We start from the raw sequence: 18,441 nt of genomic DNA, 5'->3' as shown, positions 1-18,441 counted from the left end.
CAGGAGAAGAAAGTCACTTATCTTTTTAGCAATCCAGGCAAAATCCACACAAAGGCGTTCCCCAACACAAGAAATCACAGGTTCTGGACCAAAAAAAAAAAAAAAAAAAAGGTACCTGCAACCAAACTAATTTGCAAAGGCTTCCTGAAAAAAGTGGCTTTTGTTCCAAGTTAAAGGACCAGAAGAATTTGGAGATATTATATCCCAGTTTTGCTACTTGATACTTGTATGACTTGTATAAATCACTTAATCTGTTGATCTATTTTCTTATTTGTAAATGAAAATGTTGGACTAGATGACTTCCGAGTTTCCAATCAGCTCTGAATCTATAAAAGTTTGGGGAGTCTATGGAGTGACCTTGGACTTCGCAAAGTATATGAGTCAAAAGGCCAGGGGCGCCTCCCCAGCGCCACGATGCCACAGCTCTCCAGCGGTTGGCAGGAGGCCCACCTCAGGCTCGCCAGAGAGGGCGCAACAGCAGACGGCAAAGGCGTGGGGTAGCCTGAAACCCGACCAGCACTCCACCCGCCCCAAACATTGAAAGAGGAGTTTGGCTCGCGCAAACTAGGTGGAGGTGGGGCCACGGGGCGAGAAGACCTTTGAGCAACTGGGTCCCCAGGGCGGGCGAAAGGAAGGACCCCGGTGCGCGTGGCACACAGGACCAGTTGTGCGCATGCCTCATCCATCTTCGGTCCCCTCTTACCCCACCCCCGGCACCGCCTCTTTTTACCCTTCCCCGCCCCCCCCAGGCTTCCGCGGGTCCCCGCTACTCCCTTCCAGCCACCTGACGTTCCTCGTGCGTGCCCGGCGCCCTGACTTCACTTCCGGCTAACGCTGCTCGGCCTGCCCCCTGGCCCCGGATGGTGACTGGCGGCGGCGCTGCTCCTCCCGGGACTGTCACTGAGCCGCTTCCCAGTGTGATTGTGCTGAGCGCAGGCAGGAAGATGGCGGCTGCCGCGGCCTCGGGCCCCGGCAGCTCCTCCTCGGCGGCGGCGGTGGGGGCCGGGGCCGGGGTCTCGGAGTGGCTAGTGTTGCGGGACGGCTGCATGCGCTGCGACGCCGATGGGCTGCACAGCCTTTCCTACCATCCGGCGCTCAACGCCATCCTGGCCGTCACCAGCCGCGGGACCATCAAAGTCATCGACGGCACCTCGGGGGCCACCTTACAGGCCTCGGCACTCAGCGGTGAGTCCCGGGCGTCTCTGACTGGGCCGTGGCCCCGACCCCGGTACGGGAAGGGGCCGGGCCTCCGAGTGCGGGGTGGGCACTGAGAGACGGGTCCCGGCCTTACGGGAAAGGGGAGAGGCATGATGGGGGGAGGTAGCGAGCGGCCAGCGGCCGAGAGGCGAGGCCCGGCCCGGCCGAGGGCGGGGTGGGGGTGGGGGTAGAAACCTATTTTGGCGGCGGCTCCTAGTTGAGAAGGAAAGGCCTGCTTGGAGATTGGCCTGGAGCCGGCAGGGAGCGGTGGTCGTAGGGACTGCTTTTGTGGGCCTCGGGCTTTGGTGATCAGCCCAGCTGGCTCTATCGGTCCAGAGAGGCTCGGAGGAGGCCTTGTCGGAACCCACCTCGGGGAGAGGCTTGGCCTGTTCTGAAGGTGTTGGGTCCCTTGGAAGAGCGGAAGCAGCTGCGGCTGTCTCCAGTGTATATGAAAGCGAAAGGGGTAGAAGACTGCCAGTGTGAGGCCGGCTGAGAGCCTACTCCTCGGGTTGAAGCTCCGGAATGAGGGGCGGGGAAGAGCTCGGGCGCCTCTGGCCCTGCTCCCCGACCTTCTCCGCCCCTCCCTGCTCATCCTCTTTCTTTTCACTTCTCGGAGGGAGGGAGAAATAGGCGCCCTTCGGTGCAGAGTACTTGCCCTTAGGGCTCCTAGGGTGGGGCGAAGCGGGGTGGCATGTGGGCCGACCCTGCTTCCTCTGTCCCCACGGAGGAAGGCATCTAGCTGAGCTGGACGCCACTAAAGTGAAAACCTTGGCCCTCTTACCCCCGTCTCCATCTCTTTCTCCCAGAGGCCGAAAACTTAGGATAAACCGGAAAAGAAACCTTGGTTCCCTTGGATTCTGGATTAGGTGAAATCACGGGGCTGTGTGTGTGTGTGTGTGTGTGTGTGTGTGTGTGTGTGTGTGTGTGTGTGTGTACACTAAGAAAGATGGTACTAAGAACTGAATTCATGATCCTCTAATACTAAATAAAGTATGAAGAGATAGCACAGGAGCTGATGGAGAGACATTTACATGATGTACGTAATTATAGGTAATATTTGTTTGTAGCTTTAATGTTTGCAGAACACTTTTAGCTTATTCAAATCAACAAATACTGAAAGATATTACTAAGACTCCTGAGGTAGAATTAGTAGGTAGGGGCGTAATTGACTGGATTCTTGTGCTTGTAATTTTTACTGTAAGTCGAGGTACCTTTAATGAAATTGTTGTGGGCCAAGATTTTAAGATGGTTACTAGTGTACTCTTCTTCAAATCATTTATGTACCCAACTATTTTAATGTTGTATCTCTTCCCCCAGCCTCCAAACAATAGAATGTAAAGTATTTAAGAGGTAGTATTAATTTTTCTTTTTTGTCTTTGTATCTCCAGTTCCTAGCACAGTCCCTTGCTCATTGTAGATTATTAACAAATGTTTATTGGATTGGATTGGACCAGTTGGATCTAACTCAAATAGAATTGACCTGAGGTAGCCTTCAATTAGCATCTGCACCATATGAGTGGTTTTAGAGCTAAAAATTGGGAAGTGATCTTGGTATAGTGGAAAGTTTGATGTATTTGGAGCCATAGAATCCAGGCTCAAATTCCAGCTCTGATAACTTACCTGTGTGACCTTCGGCAAGTCACTTAACACCTTTGGGCCTCAGTTTCTTCAACTGAAGAACAAGAGAGTTATATTAGATAACCTCTGAGGTCCCTTCCAGAACTGAATTCATGATCCTCTAATACTAAAAAAATGTATGAAGAGATAGCACAGGAGCTGATGGAGAGACATTTACATGATGTACATAATTATAGGTAATATTTGTTTGAGGCTTTAAGGTTTGCTGAACACTTTAACTTATTCAAATCAACAAATGTTTATTGTCTGTTATGTGTTAGTGTGCTAAGCACTGAGGATACAAAGAAAAGTACCCTCCCTGCCAAACAAAACAAATAAATCTTCCAAAATCAGTCCATTCCATCCGGGAGCTTTCAGTCTAAAGGGAAAGACCACCAGTAAAATAGTTGTGTAAAGAATATATACAGGATAAATTGGAAATAATTACAGATTTTAACATAAGTAAAATGACTTTTGCTATTTTATCTCACTTGATGATAGGGGCTGTTGTTATGCTTATTTAATAGGTGCTGAAACTGAGCACAGAGAGGTCAAGCGATTTGCCCAGGTTTACACAGCTAGTGATTATCTGAGGCAGGATTTTGAACTCAGATTTTCCAGACTGTCAAGTCCAGAGCTCTATCCATTATTCCTCCTTGTTACCTCATAATAATAAGAGAATGACAGTAATGTTAGATATGAAAGAATGGAGAAGGGCAGGTGATTAGGGTTACTATATGAGTTAGTGAATGAGCTCCTTTATTGTGTCTCAGTTATAAAAAATTATGCCTGATATCAGGTGGCTAGACTAGTTGTTTTCTTTAGGTTCTTTCCAGCTCTAGACCTATAATTTCAAAAAATATCTTTGCATAGCATAAACCTGAGTGAAATCTAGAGCGTAAAGAAGAATGTTTAGGTGTCTCATTTTTTGTGTATTGTTCCATGTGTATGGGACAGACACTGTGTCTCAAGTGTCACCTGGAAAGAGGGACAGGAAATATATTGACAATTTTTAAATTTCTGTACATTAGTAGAAATTAGGAATTAAGGGTCCCTGGTGTATGAGATATTCCAGGAAGTTTAATGAATGAATGATCCTTGATGTAAATAATTGAGAGTAGGGAGTAGTGCATAAGATATGGAGAATATGCTTTATTAATTATCTCATGGATAGAAGAGAACTGCATTTTTGAGTTAGAAAGATGCAGGTTCAAATCTAACTTCTTATACTTATTTTCATTGTGCAGGTTTAACCTCTAAGTCTCATTTTCCTCATCTGTAAAATGGGAATATCTGTAGTCCTACATTCAGAGTTGTGAATATCAAATGAGATACTGCATATAGATTACTTTGCAAAACTTAAAATGCTATATGTCAGCTTGTTTATAAGTACAGTATTAAAATTTATCTGTAGTGAATGGAAAGAAGAGGTCAGGGAGGGATAAGGAGGAGATTGTGTGTGACATTTAGGGTAAATAATTTTGGGGTGTGTCAGGATGGTTGGAGAGACCTAGGGCACGAACGTGCTTATACATAGGTGAGGGAAAAATATGTTTTCTGTGATACATTATTTTTGAGTGAAGAATATGTATAAAATTTAAAAAGAATATATGAATAAATGATGGTGCTGTCTGTGGAAAATCAGAATGAATAAAGATAATGAAAGCATAGCAGTGAATTACAAATGACAGAAAAGTTTTGTTTTTTTTAAACCCCTATCTTCTGTTTTAGTCTATACTGTGTATTGGTTCCAAGACAGAAGAGTAGTAAGGGCTAGGCAATTGTGGTCAAGTGACTTGCCCAGGATCATAATAGCTAGGAAGTTCTGATGTTAGATTTGAACCCAGGAACTCCTGTCTCTAGGCCTTGCTCTCAAACCAATGAGCCACTTACCTTCCCCCTAGAGAAGTTTTGAATATTTATACTCAAAGGTATATATATATATATATATTTTTTTTTTTTTTAACTGAAAGCACCCAATTTCTCTCAATTCTCTTATACCACTAAATCAGCCACATAGGTCATCCTTATAATATTTACAGTGACATTTTTTAAATTGTCATTCTTAAATGTTGCTTTATCATTCATAGACATAATCCAGTTTACCATTTATTGAGAAAAGAATTGAAGTCTTGCAGTTTTTTATTTTATAGGTAACAATATCTAAAGTCTAAAATGTTTGTTTACATACTTTTTTTTTTTTAACCCTTAACTTCTGTGTATTGGCTCCTAGGTAGAAGAGGGGTAAGGGTGGGCAATGGGGGTCAAGTGACTTGCCCAGGGTCTCACAGCTGGGAAGTGTCTGAGGTCAGATTTGAACCTAGGACCTCCTGTTCTAGGCCTGACTCTCAATCCACTGAGCTACCCAGCTGCCCCTGTGTTTACATACTTTTTGAAAACTATAGAGATTAATGCTGAAGTGCCTGGGAAGTGAGTGCTTTAAGTAGATAACAGTGGTGTATGTCTTTAGACACACATGGCATTTTTATGGTATTTTTGTTCTGCTTAGGTTTAGGGGTGGATAAAAATGTTTACATTTATTTGGTAATATGTAAATTAGAATTTTGTGACTAGAGGGTGGCCTACATTTTATTAAAAGAAATAGAAATTTTAGGTGAGTATAGGACTACAATGTATTTATAAGAAAAGTTATTGTAGTTGTATACCCATAGATATTAGTGGATAAACTTTTTGAAAATGGCATGATTTCTCCTCTATGTTTTCTTGTTTGTATTGTCTAGCATCTTTATAAACTTTTATTAGCTTTCAGCCTAACTGAGATTATGATATTTAATGGTTGCTTACCTTCAGGGAAGAATGGACATTTTTTTATTAGGTACAACCACTATTATGGCTGTTGACCTCACTAAATTCCAGGAAATATGAGAAGATGTAAGTAATAACCATTCAGTTCAAATAGCATTTCATTTAAAAATTAAACTTTGTGCCTACTGGGCACAAATCTGGGGGAGATACTGTACAAAAAACTCAGCTTAATAGAGGTGTGAAGTGTGGTATGCTGGGACTGGAAGTGAATGGAGGAAGGAGAATGAAGATGCTTCCTGGAAGAGACAGCATTTCAATTAAGCTTTAAAGGATAGGCTGAAGTTCAATTGATGAAATTATAGAGGGGAAGTGTCACCAGGATGGCTTGATTGCAATATAGTCTTTGGAGGGGAGTAATAGGAGATAAAACTAGAACTGTAGAATGGTACCAAATTATGTAGGGTCTTGAATGCCAGAAGGATTTTGAACTTTAGTTGGGGGCCAGTAAAAATATTTGAGCAGGAAAATTATATGACAGGATCAGGTTATTCCTTATTCTTCCATCAATGAGAAGGATGGATTGGGTAGAGAAAGTAGAGCTGTTAGGATTTTTATTGAATTAGGTTCAGAAGACATGTCAAAATTAAATTCCTAGACTTGATTTATCTGACATGAGAAAACTAACACCAGTATTTCAAATATGGTGCACTAGTGACACCATGGACAGAAATGATGAAGTCAAAGTGAGGAACAAGTTTTCAGTCAATAAGCATGTATTAATGTCTACTCTGTATAGGGATACAAAGACAAGATCAAAACAGCTTTGTCCATAGGAAGCTTATAATCTAGTCAGGGAGTTGTTTATTTAGAAGTTTAAACTAGATGAATAAGGATAGGGACTGAACCTGTGATTTCATTGGTTTAGAGACTCCCAGATGGCAAAAGTCCCTTTTTTTGGCACTTTTTCTGTAGTTTATAGTCTTAGAGAATTACCAAGGGCACTGAGAGGTTATGGGACTTTCCCAGGGTCACAGAGTCTTTATCATTCAGAGATAGGACTTAAACTTATTTTGGAGGCCAACTCTCTAAGTATATCAAGAAAGTAATTTGGAGAGTTAGCATTAGAAATTGGGAGTAGGAAAGGTTTCTGTAGCATGTGGACCTATGTGTAAAGAAATGAAAACAGTAGAGGTAATATTACATATGAGAGACAGTAAGCCTAATTTGACTTGTATGTAGGGGAGTGATGTGAATGAAAGTGGCAAAGGTATTTTGAGGCCAGATTATGAAAGATTTAAAATGCCAAAATAAGAACCACTTAAGTTTGAATAGGAAAATGACATAGTCAGACTTAGACTTTAGTAAAATGACTTTAACAAGTATATGGAGGATTGATCAGAAAGAGGAGATTAGAGTGGGAGAAAAATCAGGAGGCAGTTGAAACCACTCACTCTTTAAAGAGATGATGAGGGTGATAGCTCTGTGAGTAGGGAGAAAAGGATGAATGTAAGGGATATAGAGATTGGAATAAGATTTGGCAACTTATTCGGGGTGAGTGAGGTTTTAGGGAAAACACGATAATTCAATTTTGGACACAGTGAGTTTGAGATGCCAGAATGTTATTCAAATAGAGAAATCCTTTAGGATATTGGAAAAGTGGGTCTGGATGTTTAGAGAGAGGTCAGAGATGGAGATAAAGATAGGAAATTCTTGATATAGATGTGAAATAGAAGAAGCCTTGGTAGTAAATGATGTTGTCAAGGGAGAGTGTAGAAAGAACCAAACCTTAAGTGATTTGGAAAGGATGATGAGCAATTAGTAGAATCAGAATATTATCTCAGGAGCTGAAAGAGAAAGTGTCAAATGTTGCTGGGAGTTCAATCAAGATGAGAATTAAAAAAAAAAAAAGTATTCAATTGGGGATGTAGGGACATCTTTTAAAATAATGCTTTTAAAAAAGATTTTTAAATTGGCAGCAGCTGAGTGGATTGAGAACCAAGCCCAGAGATGGGAGATCCTGTGTTCATATCTGGCCTCAGATACTTCCTATTTCTGTGTGACCCTAGGCAAGTCACTTGACCCCCATTGCTTAGCCCTTGCCACTCTTCTGCCTTAGAACCAAGACACAGTATTTTAAGGGTTTAAAAAAAAGATTTTAAATTTTAGTCATTCCTCTCTCTTTTGAACCAATCTTTGTAACAGTTAATGCTTTGTTTGGCTTTTAAAATTTCATAGACTAGCCTTTCTTATCTTTTCCTTTCTTTTACTTTATTCCCCTTCAGATATTTGATGATCTAGGGACAGTGGCCTTTTAGCTGTTCCTTGAATAAATCCACCTCCTAATTCTGTGACTTTTCACCAGCTTTCTCCTGTGTCTGAAATGTTTTTTCTTTTCACTTCCACCTTGGCTTCCTTTAATACTTAGCTCCTGTTCCATCTTCTGTAAGAGACCTTTCCCACCTGCCTTCCTTCTGAGATTACCTTCCCATTAGATTGTATATAGCATATGTGTGTTTATATACATATATACATAGTATGTATTGCATATTATATTTTATGCATACATATATTGAGTACAGGTAAGTCAGTAAGCATTTATTAAGAGTTTGCTTTGTTCCTTTTTTGCATATTGCCTGGTACATAGTACTTTTTAAATACTTTAGTGACTTAACAAAAACAGCCCATAACAGTGAATGAGCTTGTCTGACACAGTACATAACATTGTGCTCCCCATAGTCTTCAATATGTTTTATTATCTATATTCCCTAAGACCAGGATGGGTTATTAAAAGTTTTTAGTTTGGCTTCTTAACTTTTTTTCTACTTAGATTTTTGTAGTCATATTTTATTCTGCTTATTTTATATTCTTGATGTTCTTTCCAGCTCTAGATCAATGATCCTATGAAAATAAAATTTCTCATATTTCTTTTATTTCTCATTGCACAATATTATTATGTTATACTTACGTATCACAGTTTAGCCATTTCCCAGTCCATGGGTACCTACCATAAAAAAGTGCTCCTAAAATGCTTTAATGTAGATGATGAGACCTTTCTTTCTGTTTGCCATTTTTTTTTTTATCATTTTTTTATATATGTGAAGTGAACTTGTTTTAGTTTCTCTTATTATCAGGAAATTAGAACATGCTTTTATATGGTTGTTGATAGTTTATGTTGCTTTTAAGTTCTTCGTGTCCTTTGGCCACTCATCAATTGGAAAATGGATTTTTGTCTTAAATATGTAATCAGTTGCCTCTGTGTGTGTGTGTGTGTGTGTGTGTGTGTGTGTGTGTATGTGTGTGTGTGTGTGTATTCATTCCTAGGCTTCTACTAGTAATATTTGATGCAATTTAACTTTTGTCTTGATTTTATTCTTGCAAAAACTTTAATTTTATGTGACTGAAATAATAAACATTCATCTTATCTATCAATAAACTTTTGTTCAGTGCCTGTTATGTGCTAGGTACTCTTCGATGATGGAACTACAAGGACAAATGTGTACCCTCAAAGAACTTAAATTATACTGAGCTAGAAAGTATGTTTCCAGATGAATAAATATAAGGTGTATATAAGTAAGATAAATACAGTGGCTTGAGAATGGAGGAATAGTACAGTTGAGAGGAAGAAGAAAGGCAGTTGAACTAAGTCTTGAAGGAAGGTAGGGGTTCCAAGAAACAGAGTTGCACTCCTACTCATGAATGATGATCCTGCAAAGGAGACAAAAGGAAGAGAACCATGACAACATTGTCATTTCTAGAAACAAGAGATGACTATCAATGTCAGACTGCTACAGAGAGGTCAGGAAAGATGATTAGCTCTAGTTTTTAAGAATTCTTCCTCTATCCATGATCATGCAAGATTCAGCCCATATTGTTTCTTAGAAAAAAGCTTTTGTGATCTTTAGTACTTGGCTATGTTTCACTTGAACCTATTGTGATAAATAGTGTAAGATGTGTAGATATTTTAAAGAAGTTGGGCAGTCATTCAGTTATTAAATAGCATTTACTAGGTGCCAGGCATTGTACTAAGTACTGAGGATACAAAGAAAGGCAAAAATTAGGACCTGAGTTCAAAGTCTAGGAGGGAAGGCAATATACAAACAACTGTGTACAAATTGTATACATTCAGGATAAACTGGAGATAATCCACAGAGGGGAAGGCATTATTATTAAAGAGAATCAGAAAAGATTTCTTGTAATTGATGGGATTTCTTAGACTGAGGGAAGCCAAGAACAGTTGGGAGACAGAGATGAAGATGAAGTGTGTTTATCATTACAGCTATGGGGGCAGCTAGTAAAACTACCTAAAGACTGGAGATATGGAGTGTCTTATGTGAACTCTAAGGAGGTCAGTGTTGCCAGATTGCCATTACATGGAGTGGAGGAAGATGTGAGAAGAATGAAAAACTAGGAAGGGGCAAGTTTATAAAGGGCTTTGAATGCCAATCATTGGCCTTGATCTTGGAGGTGATAGAGAGCCACTGGAGTTTATTAAATAGGGAGATGATGTGGTTAGACTTTTGTTTTAGGAGGATCATTTTGATAGCTTAGTGGAGGATGGATGGGGATGGGAAGACTGGTGGCCAGGAAACCAACTAGAAAGTTATTGCAGTAGTTCAAGTCTAAGAGGAGAGAAAAGGTGGCGCCTAGGAGAGATGTTAGTGCCCTTGATAATAATAGGGAACTGAGAAAGAGGAGAGGGTTTTTGGGGAAAGATGAGCTCAGCTTGGAACATGTTGAGTTTGTTGCAGATTTGAGACTGGAGACCAAGAGAAATTAGGGCTGGATAAGTAGGTTTGAGAATCAAAGTGAAATAATATGAAAGGAGAAGAGAAGAGGACCCAGGACATAGTCCTGGGGAACATCCACTGTTAGTGGGAGAGACCTGGAAAAAGATTGAGCAAAGGACACTGAGGTCAGGAGGCACAGAATGGGGAGGAAGGAGATGAATGGTATAAAAGGATCAAGAATACTTTTTGAGAATTTATAAGACATTAACATATTTGTATGCTTATAGGAAGGAGCCAGGGAATAGGGAAAGATGGAAATTGCAAGACAGATAAGGGTAAACATCCACATCCTGTAGGATGTGTAAGGGAATAGTATCAAGGGCATAAATTTAAGTTTAATATGAAGAATAGAAGTGCTTCTTTCTGACCTGGGGAAAGAATGGGTGGGTACAAATGCTGAGACTCCTTAGGAGAGGAGTAAGGTTTTCATCTGCTTTGAAGGTTTTTTTTTTTTTAATGAAGTTGGGAGCTTAAGGGAGAGAGATGAAGACTAGGTAAACTAGAAGAAATATTGAGCATCAGTGAGGATTTTGCTGAGATTTCTTTTGTGAGTTAGGACTCTAGGGCTTCTCCTATTGTCAGACTATAGATGGTACCTAGAATCTGTGTCATTTGAATATTTAGTAATTTACTGCCTGATAATGTCTTTTTTTAAATTCTTGTTCAGACTTATGATTTCCTTGGTTTGGGAGTTCCTTACTTACCTTTATTAGAACTTTAGGTGTAGACTTCCTCCACCAATGCAAATGGATTACTCATATATAAATTGGCCCTATAGATTTGCCTGGGCATACTGAGATATTATGGATAGGTAGCTGGTGAATAGATAGATCATGGGCTAGGAATCAGGAAGATTCATCTTCCTGAGTTCAAATATACCTTAGACCAGTGATTCCCAAAGTGGGTGCCACCGTCCCCTGGTGGGTGCCGCAGTGATCCAGGGGGGCGGTGATGGCCACAGGTGCATTTATCTTTCCTATTAATTGCTATTAAAATTAAAAAAAATTAATTTCCCGGGGGCTAAGTAATATTTTTTTCTGGAAAGGGGGCGGTAGGCCAAAAAAGTTTGGGAACCACTGCCTTAGACACTTAATAGCCCTGTGACCCTGGGCAAGTCACTTAACACTGATTTTCCCAGTTTCTCATCTATAAAATGAACTGGTGAAGGAAATGGAGAACCACTCCAGTGTCTTTGCCAAGAAAATTCCAAATGGGATCACAGTCAGACAGGGCTGAACAACAACACTGAGATGTTAAGTGATTTACTCTTGGTTTCTAAATCTGTAGTGTCTGAAACAGGACTTAAAGCCAGGTCCTCCTTACTCTTTAGACTGGCAACTGTATCTATTGTGCTGTTGAAACAGCTGAGATTATGCACCATAAATTTTAAGTGGTGGAAATCAGCATGATTAGTGACTTCATTAAGCTGCCTCTAAGCATAGGGTCTGGATGTTTCCTAGTCTGAGAAAATCGGTAGGTTAGAAACAATTTAAGATTGTGCGTGTATGGGGGGTTCAGGTGATGATGGGTACTAAGATGGGAACATTTATAAGTTGACAAATCATGTTCTTTCTTGCTAATTCATGGGAAGTAGAAGTCAACTGTTTCCTCATCCCAGAGCCCATTGAGGGAATTCCAATATTCACCCAGTAAATATTGAATAATACTGGATTATCACCTCCTACTTAGCCTTTCCCAATAACCTTTATTTGTTTTTCCTTCCTCAGTTCTCTCCCCACTCCAATTCATCCTCTCAAACAACTGCTAAAGTGATTTTTCTGAAGTATAGATCTGACTATGTTATCCCTCCTACTCAATAAACTCCAGTGACTTTTTATTTATTTCTGGGATTGATTATGAAGTTCTCAATTTGGCAATTAAAACTTTTTTTTAAACCCTTACCTTCTGTTGGAGAATGGATACTAAGTACCAATTCCAAGGCAGAAGAGCAGTAAGGACTAAGCAGTTGGGGTTAAGTTTAAGTGACTTGCCCAGAGTCACATGGATAGGAAGTATGTGAGGTCACATTTGAACTCAGGTGCCCCCACCCTTCATCCCCTCATCTTTTAGCCTGGCTCTATCCACTGAGTCACCAAGTTCTACCCCGCATTTAAAACTCTTAGTAACTTGTCTTCTTTTATTTCCAGTCTTCTTATACTTTAGTTCTCTCCATGTCTCCATATATAATCCATATCTACTGGCCCATTCATGTTGCTTTTGATTGAACAGGATACTACATCTTCAATCTCTGTATCTTTGCACTGACTGTCCTTATGCTTGCAATCCTCTTTTTTTTCTCTCATGTACCTTCTGTCACTCATTCTTTCCCTTCTCACTACTTTTCTTTTCTTCCTTCCTTCAATATAGCTCAGATTCTACTTTCTGCTTGCAGTTTTTCCAGTGCTCCCTAGTTGCCTAACACCTCCCCTACTGAGATAACCTTTCATCTATTCTGTATATGTCTTGTGCATACTTTGTTATTTATTTGTCATCTGTCCCATTGGAATGTAAGTTCTTCATGGGAAATTTTTTTCTTTCTTTTATCCCTATTGCAGAAATTCTTAACCTTTTCTGTTTCATGGATCCCTCTGCCAGTATGGTGAATTCCAGGGACTCTTCAGAATAATATTTTTAAATGCATAAAATAAAGTATCCAGGATTAAAAAGTAAATCAACTATATTGAAATAGTTATAAAAATTATTTTTTAAAGTTCATGGACCTTAGGTTGAGAACTCCACTTAGTACTTAGTACAAAATAATAGGTTAATAAATACTTGTTGGCTTGAGAAGGATTTTTTTTTTTATAGATTAGTGAGTGTTAGGATTTACTAACCTCTAAAGGCTAAGAGGGGGAAGATTTTTAAGTCAGAAAGGTCTGGTTTCAAGTCTTCTCTCTGATACACAGACTTCATCTCTCAAAGGCCTCATGGAGTTAACTTAATCATTAGTTTGCAGAACTGCAAATCTACATTGACAGAGAAATTTCCTTACCAGGGAACTTCCTAAAATGAGGTGAACTCATATTTGTGGATCAAAATAAAATTCAGTATGTGCCTTCAATGTGACTCTTTTCCATAAGAAAGCCTGCTGTCCCTGTTGGTTGGAGTCAGAACTGCTAATGTCTAAATAGTTAAGTAAGAATGCTGGTAATTTGCCCTTGTTTTGTTCAGAATTTCTAAAGATTATGAATGGTATTTAAAATCTTTCAAAACCTGGTCTCAACTAACTCTACCAACATTGATCTCTATTCTGAACCCTAATTCTCAGCAAAACTGTTTCACCGATTGCCCCATAATAAACTTTGAGAAAATTTGTCCAAGATCATTCTTAGCTTTGTTGAATGCATGCTGCCTTACTATCCATTTGCTCAAATTCTTCATAAAACTTCCCTCGCTCACCCTAGACCTGTAATGGCGAATCTATGGCACAAAAAAGAGCATGCAGAGCCCTTTTTATGGTGACCTCTCTGTGGGCACATCTGCAGTAGCCTGCCGGAGTTTATTACTAGAAAGCCAGAAGGACTCCTGGGCAGAGCTGTTCCCCCCCCCCCCCCCCTTCTCTATGCTCCTGAATACATTCCTCATTTCTCTTTTCCCTCTGCCCAGCAGCCAATCTGAGTGTTTCTTTCCTCTCTGGTTTGGGGTGGGGGAGGCTCACATGCTGCCTGAGGGTGTGGCACAGATTGCAGCCTGTAGTCTGTGGTGAAGGTGGTGTTCCTGTGGTGGGGTTGAAAAGGATCTGAGTTTGAGGGGAGCGTAGCTCACAGTGTAGCACATAGCTGGAGGGGAGCAGAGCTGGAGGGAGTGGAGCACTCAACTGACTCTTCTTCCCCTTTCCACATATGCCTTTCATCACCCATCATCCCAGTCCAGTGGGAGAGGGCTTCCTATGTCCCCTGTCTGGGGTAAGACAGTGGGGGCCAGGGGCAGGCAGGCCTGGCACTAGGTCTGTCCTAGACTGTTATCATTTGCATTCCAGTTATACTTCACTTGTATTTTTTTGTTTGCCAATTTTTTACTGTCTTGTGATAACTTTTATTATTACCTTGAACTCTTTTTTTATCTGTGCCTTGTGGTCTAGTCTCCTCTTAGGAATTATTCACTCAAATTTAACAAGTATTTATGCTGTGTGCCAAACTTAGAGTTTGCTGAATATCATCGGATTTTTGTTTTAACGTATTCATGGATTGTCTTTCCATCTAGATTGAAAGACTTTTTAGGATATGGATCTTGGCTTATGCTCCTTTCTGTAGTGCCATGTGCAGAGTTTAAAGTGTAGTGGATAGGATTGCATCTTGAACGTTATCCAACATATAGTAGGTGCTTTATGAATTGCTTGTTGAATTGGTGTGTGAGCTTCCTATTACTTCATATTATTAACTATATCTATATTTATGTTTTCTATTATACATAGGCATATTTATTTGTCATCTTCTGGGAATGACCTTTGAATGCCAAACAGAATTTTATTTGATTCTGGGAATTTATTGAATGGGGAGGGATTTGGAGTGTGGTTGTGAGTGATCTGCTCAGACCTGCTTTTTAGAAAGATCACTTAGTTGAGTGGAGGATGAACTAGAGTGAGCAGACATTTGAAGCAGGGAGACCAACTAGCAGGCTATTGAACAGTCCATGTTTGTCAGGTAATAAGGGCCTGTACCAGGGTGGTGGCAGTGTCAGAGAATTGTAGAGGAATTTTTACAAGTGATTTTGTGAAGGTAGAAATGATAGGACTTGGCAGCAGATTGGATATGAAGAAGTGAGGAAGAGTAAAGAGTTGAGGATGAAACCTAGGTTGCAAGCTTGAGTGTCTGGGAAGAATGATGCTACCTTTCACAGGATTAAGAAAGTTGGGAAGAGAGAAGGCTTTTTTTTTGGGAAAGATGACAAATCATGTTTGAGATCTGGATTGAGGTTAGGACTAGTTAAATAAATCTGAGACTTTGTGTTCATAGAGATGAATTCATGGGAATTGACGAGAACACCAAATAAAATAGTATAGAGGGAGAAGAAAAGAGAACTTTTGGACAGAGCTTTGGGTTAGTGGATTAAGATCTAACAGAGGATACTGACAAGGAAAAGTTCCCCAGGTGTAGAAGGAGAAATAAAAGAAAGATTTGCCATGGAAAACGTAGAGAAAAGAGTATCCAGGAGAGGGGCCTGATCAAGAGGGTCAGGCTTCAGAGAGATCAAGAAGGATGTGAATAGAGCATTAGACTTGGCAATTAAGAGATCATTTGGTAACTTTGGTGAGAGCAATTATGAAATCAGAAGCCAGACTGTGCTAAGATTTAAGAGAGGGAGAAGAAAGGAAGTGGAGGCAACAGTTCTAGATGACCTTCTCAAAGACTATAGCCAAGAAAGGGGGAAGAAGAGATAAAAGATGATAGCTAATAGAGGTGAAGGATTCACAGGCTTGTTTGTAGGCAGCAGGAAAGCAGGTAGGCGATAGGAAGAGATTTGAAGATAAGAGTTTGATAGAGGGAGCACCATTTGCTGGAGAAAACAGAATCATCATGTGTACCAGAAGTGTTTGCCTTGGCAGTGGAATCAGCCCACCTGTTCATGTGGGTCAGAGGTGAAGGAGGAGATAATGAAGGAAGGCATCTAAATGATGTGAGGAGGAAGGGAAAAGAGGGAACCCTTGGCCAGTGACTTCAACTTTTTTTTCATTGAAATATGAGGCAAGGTTCTCAGCTGCCTATGGACAGGGAGAAGAAGGAGGAGAGTCATGGGAGTTTGAAGAGTGATTAAAAAAAAATTTGGAAAAACTGCATTGATGAATGGGATATTGAATCAGTGAGAATGGTATAAAAGTAAGTTCCAAATGAAAATATATAACATAAATTTGTGGAGAACCTATACTTAGCATTATTAATTGATTTTTGTCTAGTTTTATTAAGTAGCAGGAGATTGGGAGAGAAGGAGCAAAGATAGGAGTAATCCAAGGCAAAATTTGGTAGGACAAGATTGGTGATAGGATAAGAGGCAATGAATTTGAGAGTACAGGATGATATAAAGTTGGATTGTTTCAGCACAGGATTAAGATGGGGAAGAGAGGAGAATGGAGCTAATTTATAGTTTATAATTGAAAAAGTATTGAGAGGGGAGATATCGGAGGTCACATTGAATATGAAGAAGAGGGTTAGGTTTTGTACAATAGAGAGACAGATGGAATGGTAAAGGATTATAATGAGTTAAAGGAATTTCAGAGTTTATAAATGTGGAAGTTGAATATTTGTGGGTGATGGCAAGATCAAGAGGATGACTGTGTATGTTGTATGTACTCTCTTCTCTAGGTTTTCATGATGCTGCTTTCTCTTGGTTCTCTTCCCTATAGGACCACTCCTTGTAGTCTTCTTTGTTAGACCTATATCCCCTAAACTGTGTGTGAGCTCTAGTATGAGAGGGTAGGAATTTAGGGGGAAGGATTAACTTGTGAAAGAAATATAGTGCCCTGGAGGTCAGTAGATAATAGCTACCAAAATCTTAATTGGGTGGTTAATAGGAATTGAATGAACCTCAGAGCAAGAGAGGTTACATAATGATAGTGGTAGAGGGAAAGTCTGAAAGTGGCAGTGGGGAAAATAAATGTTCTGTTTCTCCCACCACACAGTTCTCTGAGTCAGCGGTGTGAGTGAAACTCCAGCCAATGTTGGGAACAGTGGCAAAGTAGTCTAGTAGTCTGTATCATCAGAAGAGAGCCAGGTCTTAGTGAGTGCAAGAAGAGGGAAGGAATGAGAAGGGAAAAGGTATAAAATTAAAGTAAATTTGTTACCTATGGAGCAAGCATTCCAAGAGACCTCAGTAGAAAAAGCTCAGTAGATCTTGAGTAGGATATTGTAGGGATTGGGCAACTTTGATGTTACCATAACTCACAAGTGTTTGACTTTTATGTTCATGAACTCAAAAATTTGATCACATACTTTAATTATTTCATTTTTCCTATGCTTTATTGATCCCTAAAACTATTCTTCATCCTCAGTAAGACCTCTATTCACTTCTCTCATCAGTCCTTTCCCAGGACCTTTGCTCTGACCATTCTTTCCTCTCTTCTCTGTCTTCACCCATTGGTGAACTGACTCAACTCTACATAATCTGCTCTCAATCCTTTTGTCCTCATTTCCTGTTCCTGTGTTTATATATACCTTGTCAAATTCCAGCTCTAGATTACTCTAATCATTTGCCTCCTTTACTCCCACATGTTTTTAATAGAGCTAGAGGAAATCATTATTATTATAACCTCGTTACCTGTCTCCACTACAAATTTATATTCCATCAGCTGTACACTCACTGCAGCAAAGATAGTGCTCAATTTCTTCACAGCTTGTCCCTAATTAGTTTACTACTTCTATTCCAGAAGCAGCTAGTGAGTGGTACAGTAGATGGAGAGCTGGACCTGGAATTAGGATGATGTGAGTTCAAACCTATCCTTACTAGCTGTGTGATCCTAGGCAAGTTTAACCTCTGTTGATCTCAGTTTCCTCAACTGCAAACAGGAAATAATAGCATTTACTTCACAGGGTTGTGGCAAAGATCAATTGAGATACTATTTGTATGTCTTTATGTACTTAGTTATTTATATATTGTTTACCTGCTTTAAAATGTGAGTTCTTTTGAGGCCAGGGACTTTTTTACTCTGAAGTATCTTTAGTGCTTAGCACATGCATAGTAAGAGCTTAATAAATAAATGCTTGATTTACTTTCTGGGTTCAGGACCCCTACAACTTGGAATAGCCCACCTTCACGAACTTAGGTTTCCCATTGTGCACTTTAAGTTGGAACCAAAATAGACAACTTTCTTCTCAGACTGCATTCTTTGTGAGCATAATGATGACAGAACTTTGGTCAAGTTATGTGGTCCAGTTTAAGGAAATTGGAATTGTTTATTAAACAGAAGAGCAGATTTATTTATTTTATTTTATGCCAATTACATGTAATAACAAATTTCCACATATGTTTATGAAGTTATATGATCCAAATTGTCTCCCTCCCTCTTTCCCCTTCCTTCCACTTTCCTGGAGCTAGCAAGCAATTTGATCTGGGGTATATATATATATATATATATATATAT

The 18,441-nt window shown here is 39.9% G+C and overlaps 1 protein-coding gene across 2 annotated transcripts in view; it reads left to right on the top strand.

Annotated features, from left to right (window-relative positions):
- Positions 1-860: 860 nt before the first annotated feature.
- The window catches only part of BIRC6 (baculoviral IAP repeat containing 6), a 325,846-nt gene continuing 308,265 nt past the window's right edge, over positions 861-18,441 (top strand). For both annotated transcript variants that reach the window (XM_044663691.1, XM_044663690.1), the window contains exon 1: positions 861-1,185. In XM_044663691.1, coding sequence (XP_044519626.1) covers positions 861-1,185 — 325 coding nt within the window. The remainder of the gene's footprint in view (positions 1,186-18,441) is intronic.

Source organism: Gracilinanus agilis, chromosome 2 (genome assembly GCF_016433145.1).
Source record: "Gracilinanus agilis isolate LMUSP501 chromosome 2, AgileGrace, whole genome shotgun sequence".
NCBI lineage: Eukaryota > Metazoa > Chordata > Mammalia > Didelphimorphia > Didelphidae > Gracilinanus > Gracilinanus agilis.
This window is presented reverse-complemented; position numbering and strand designations above follow the sequence as displayed.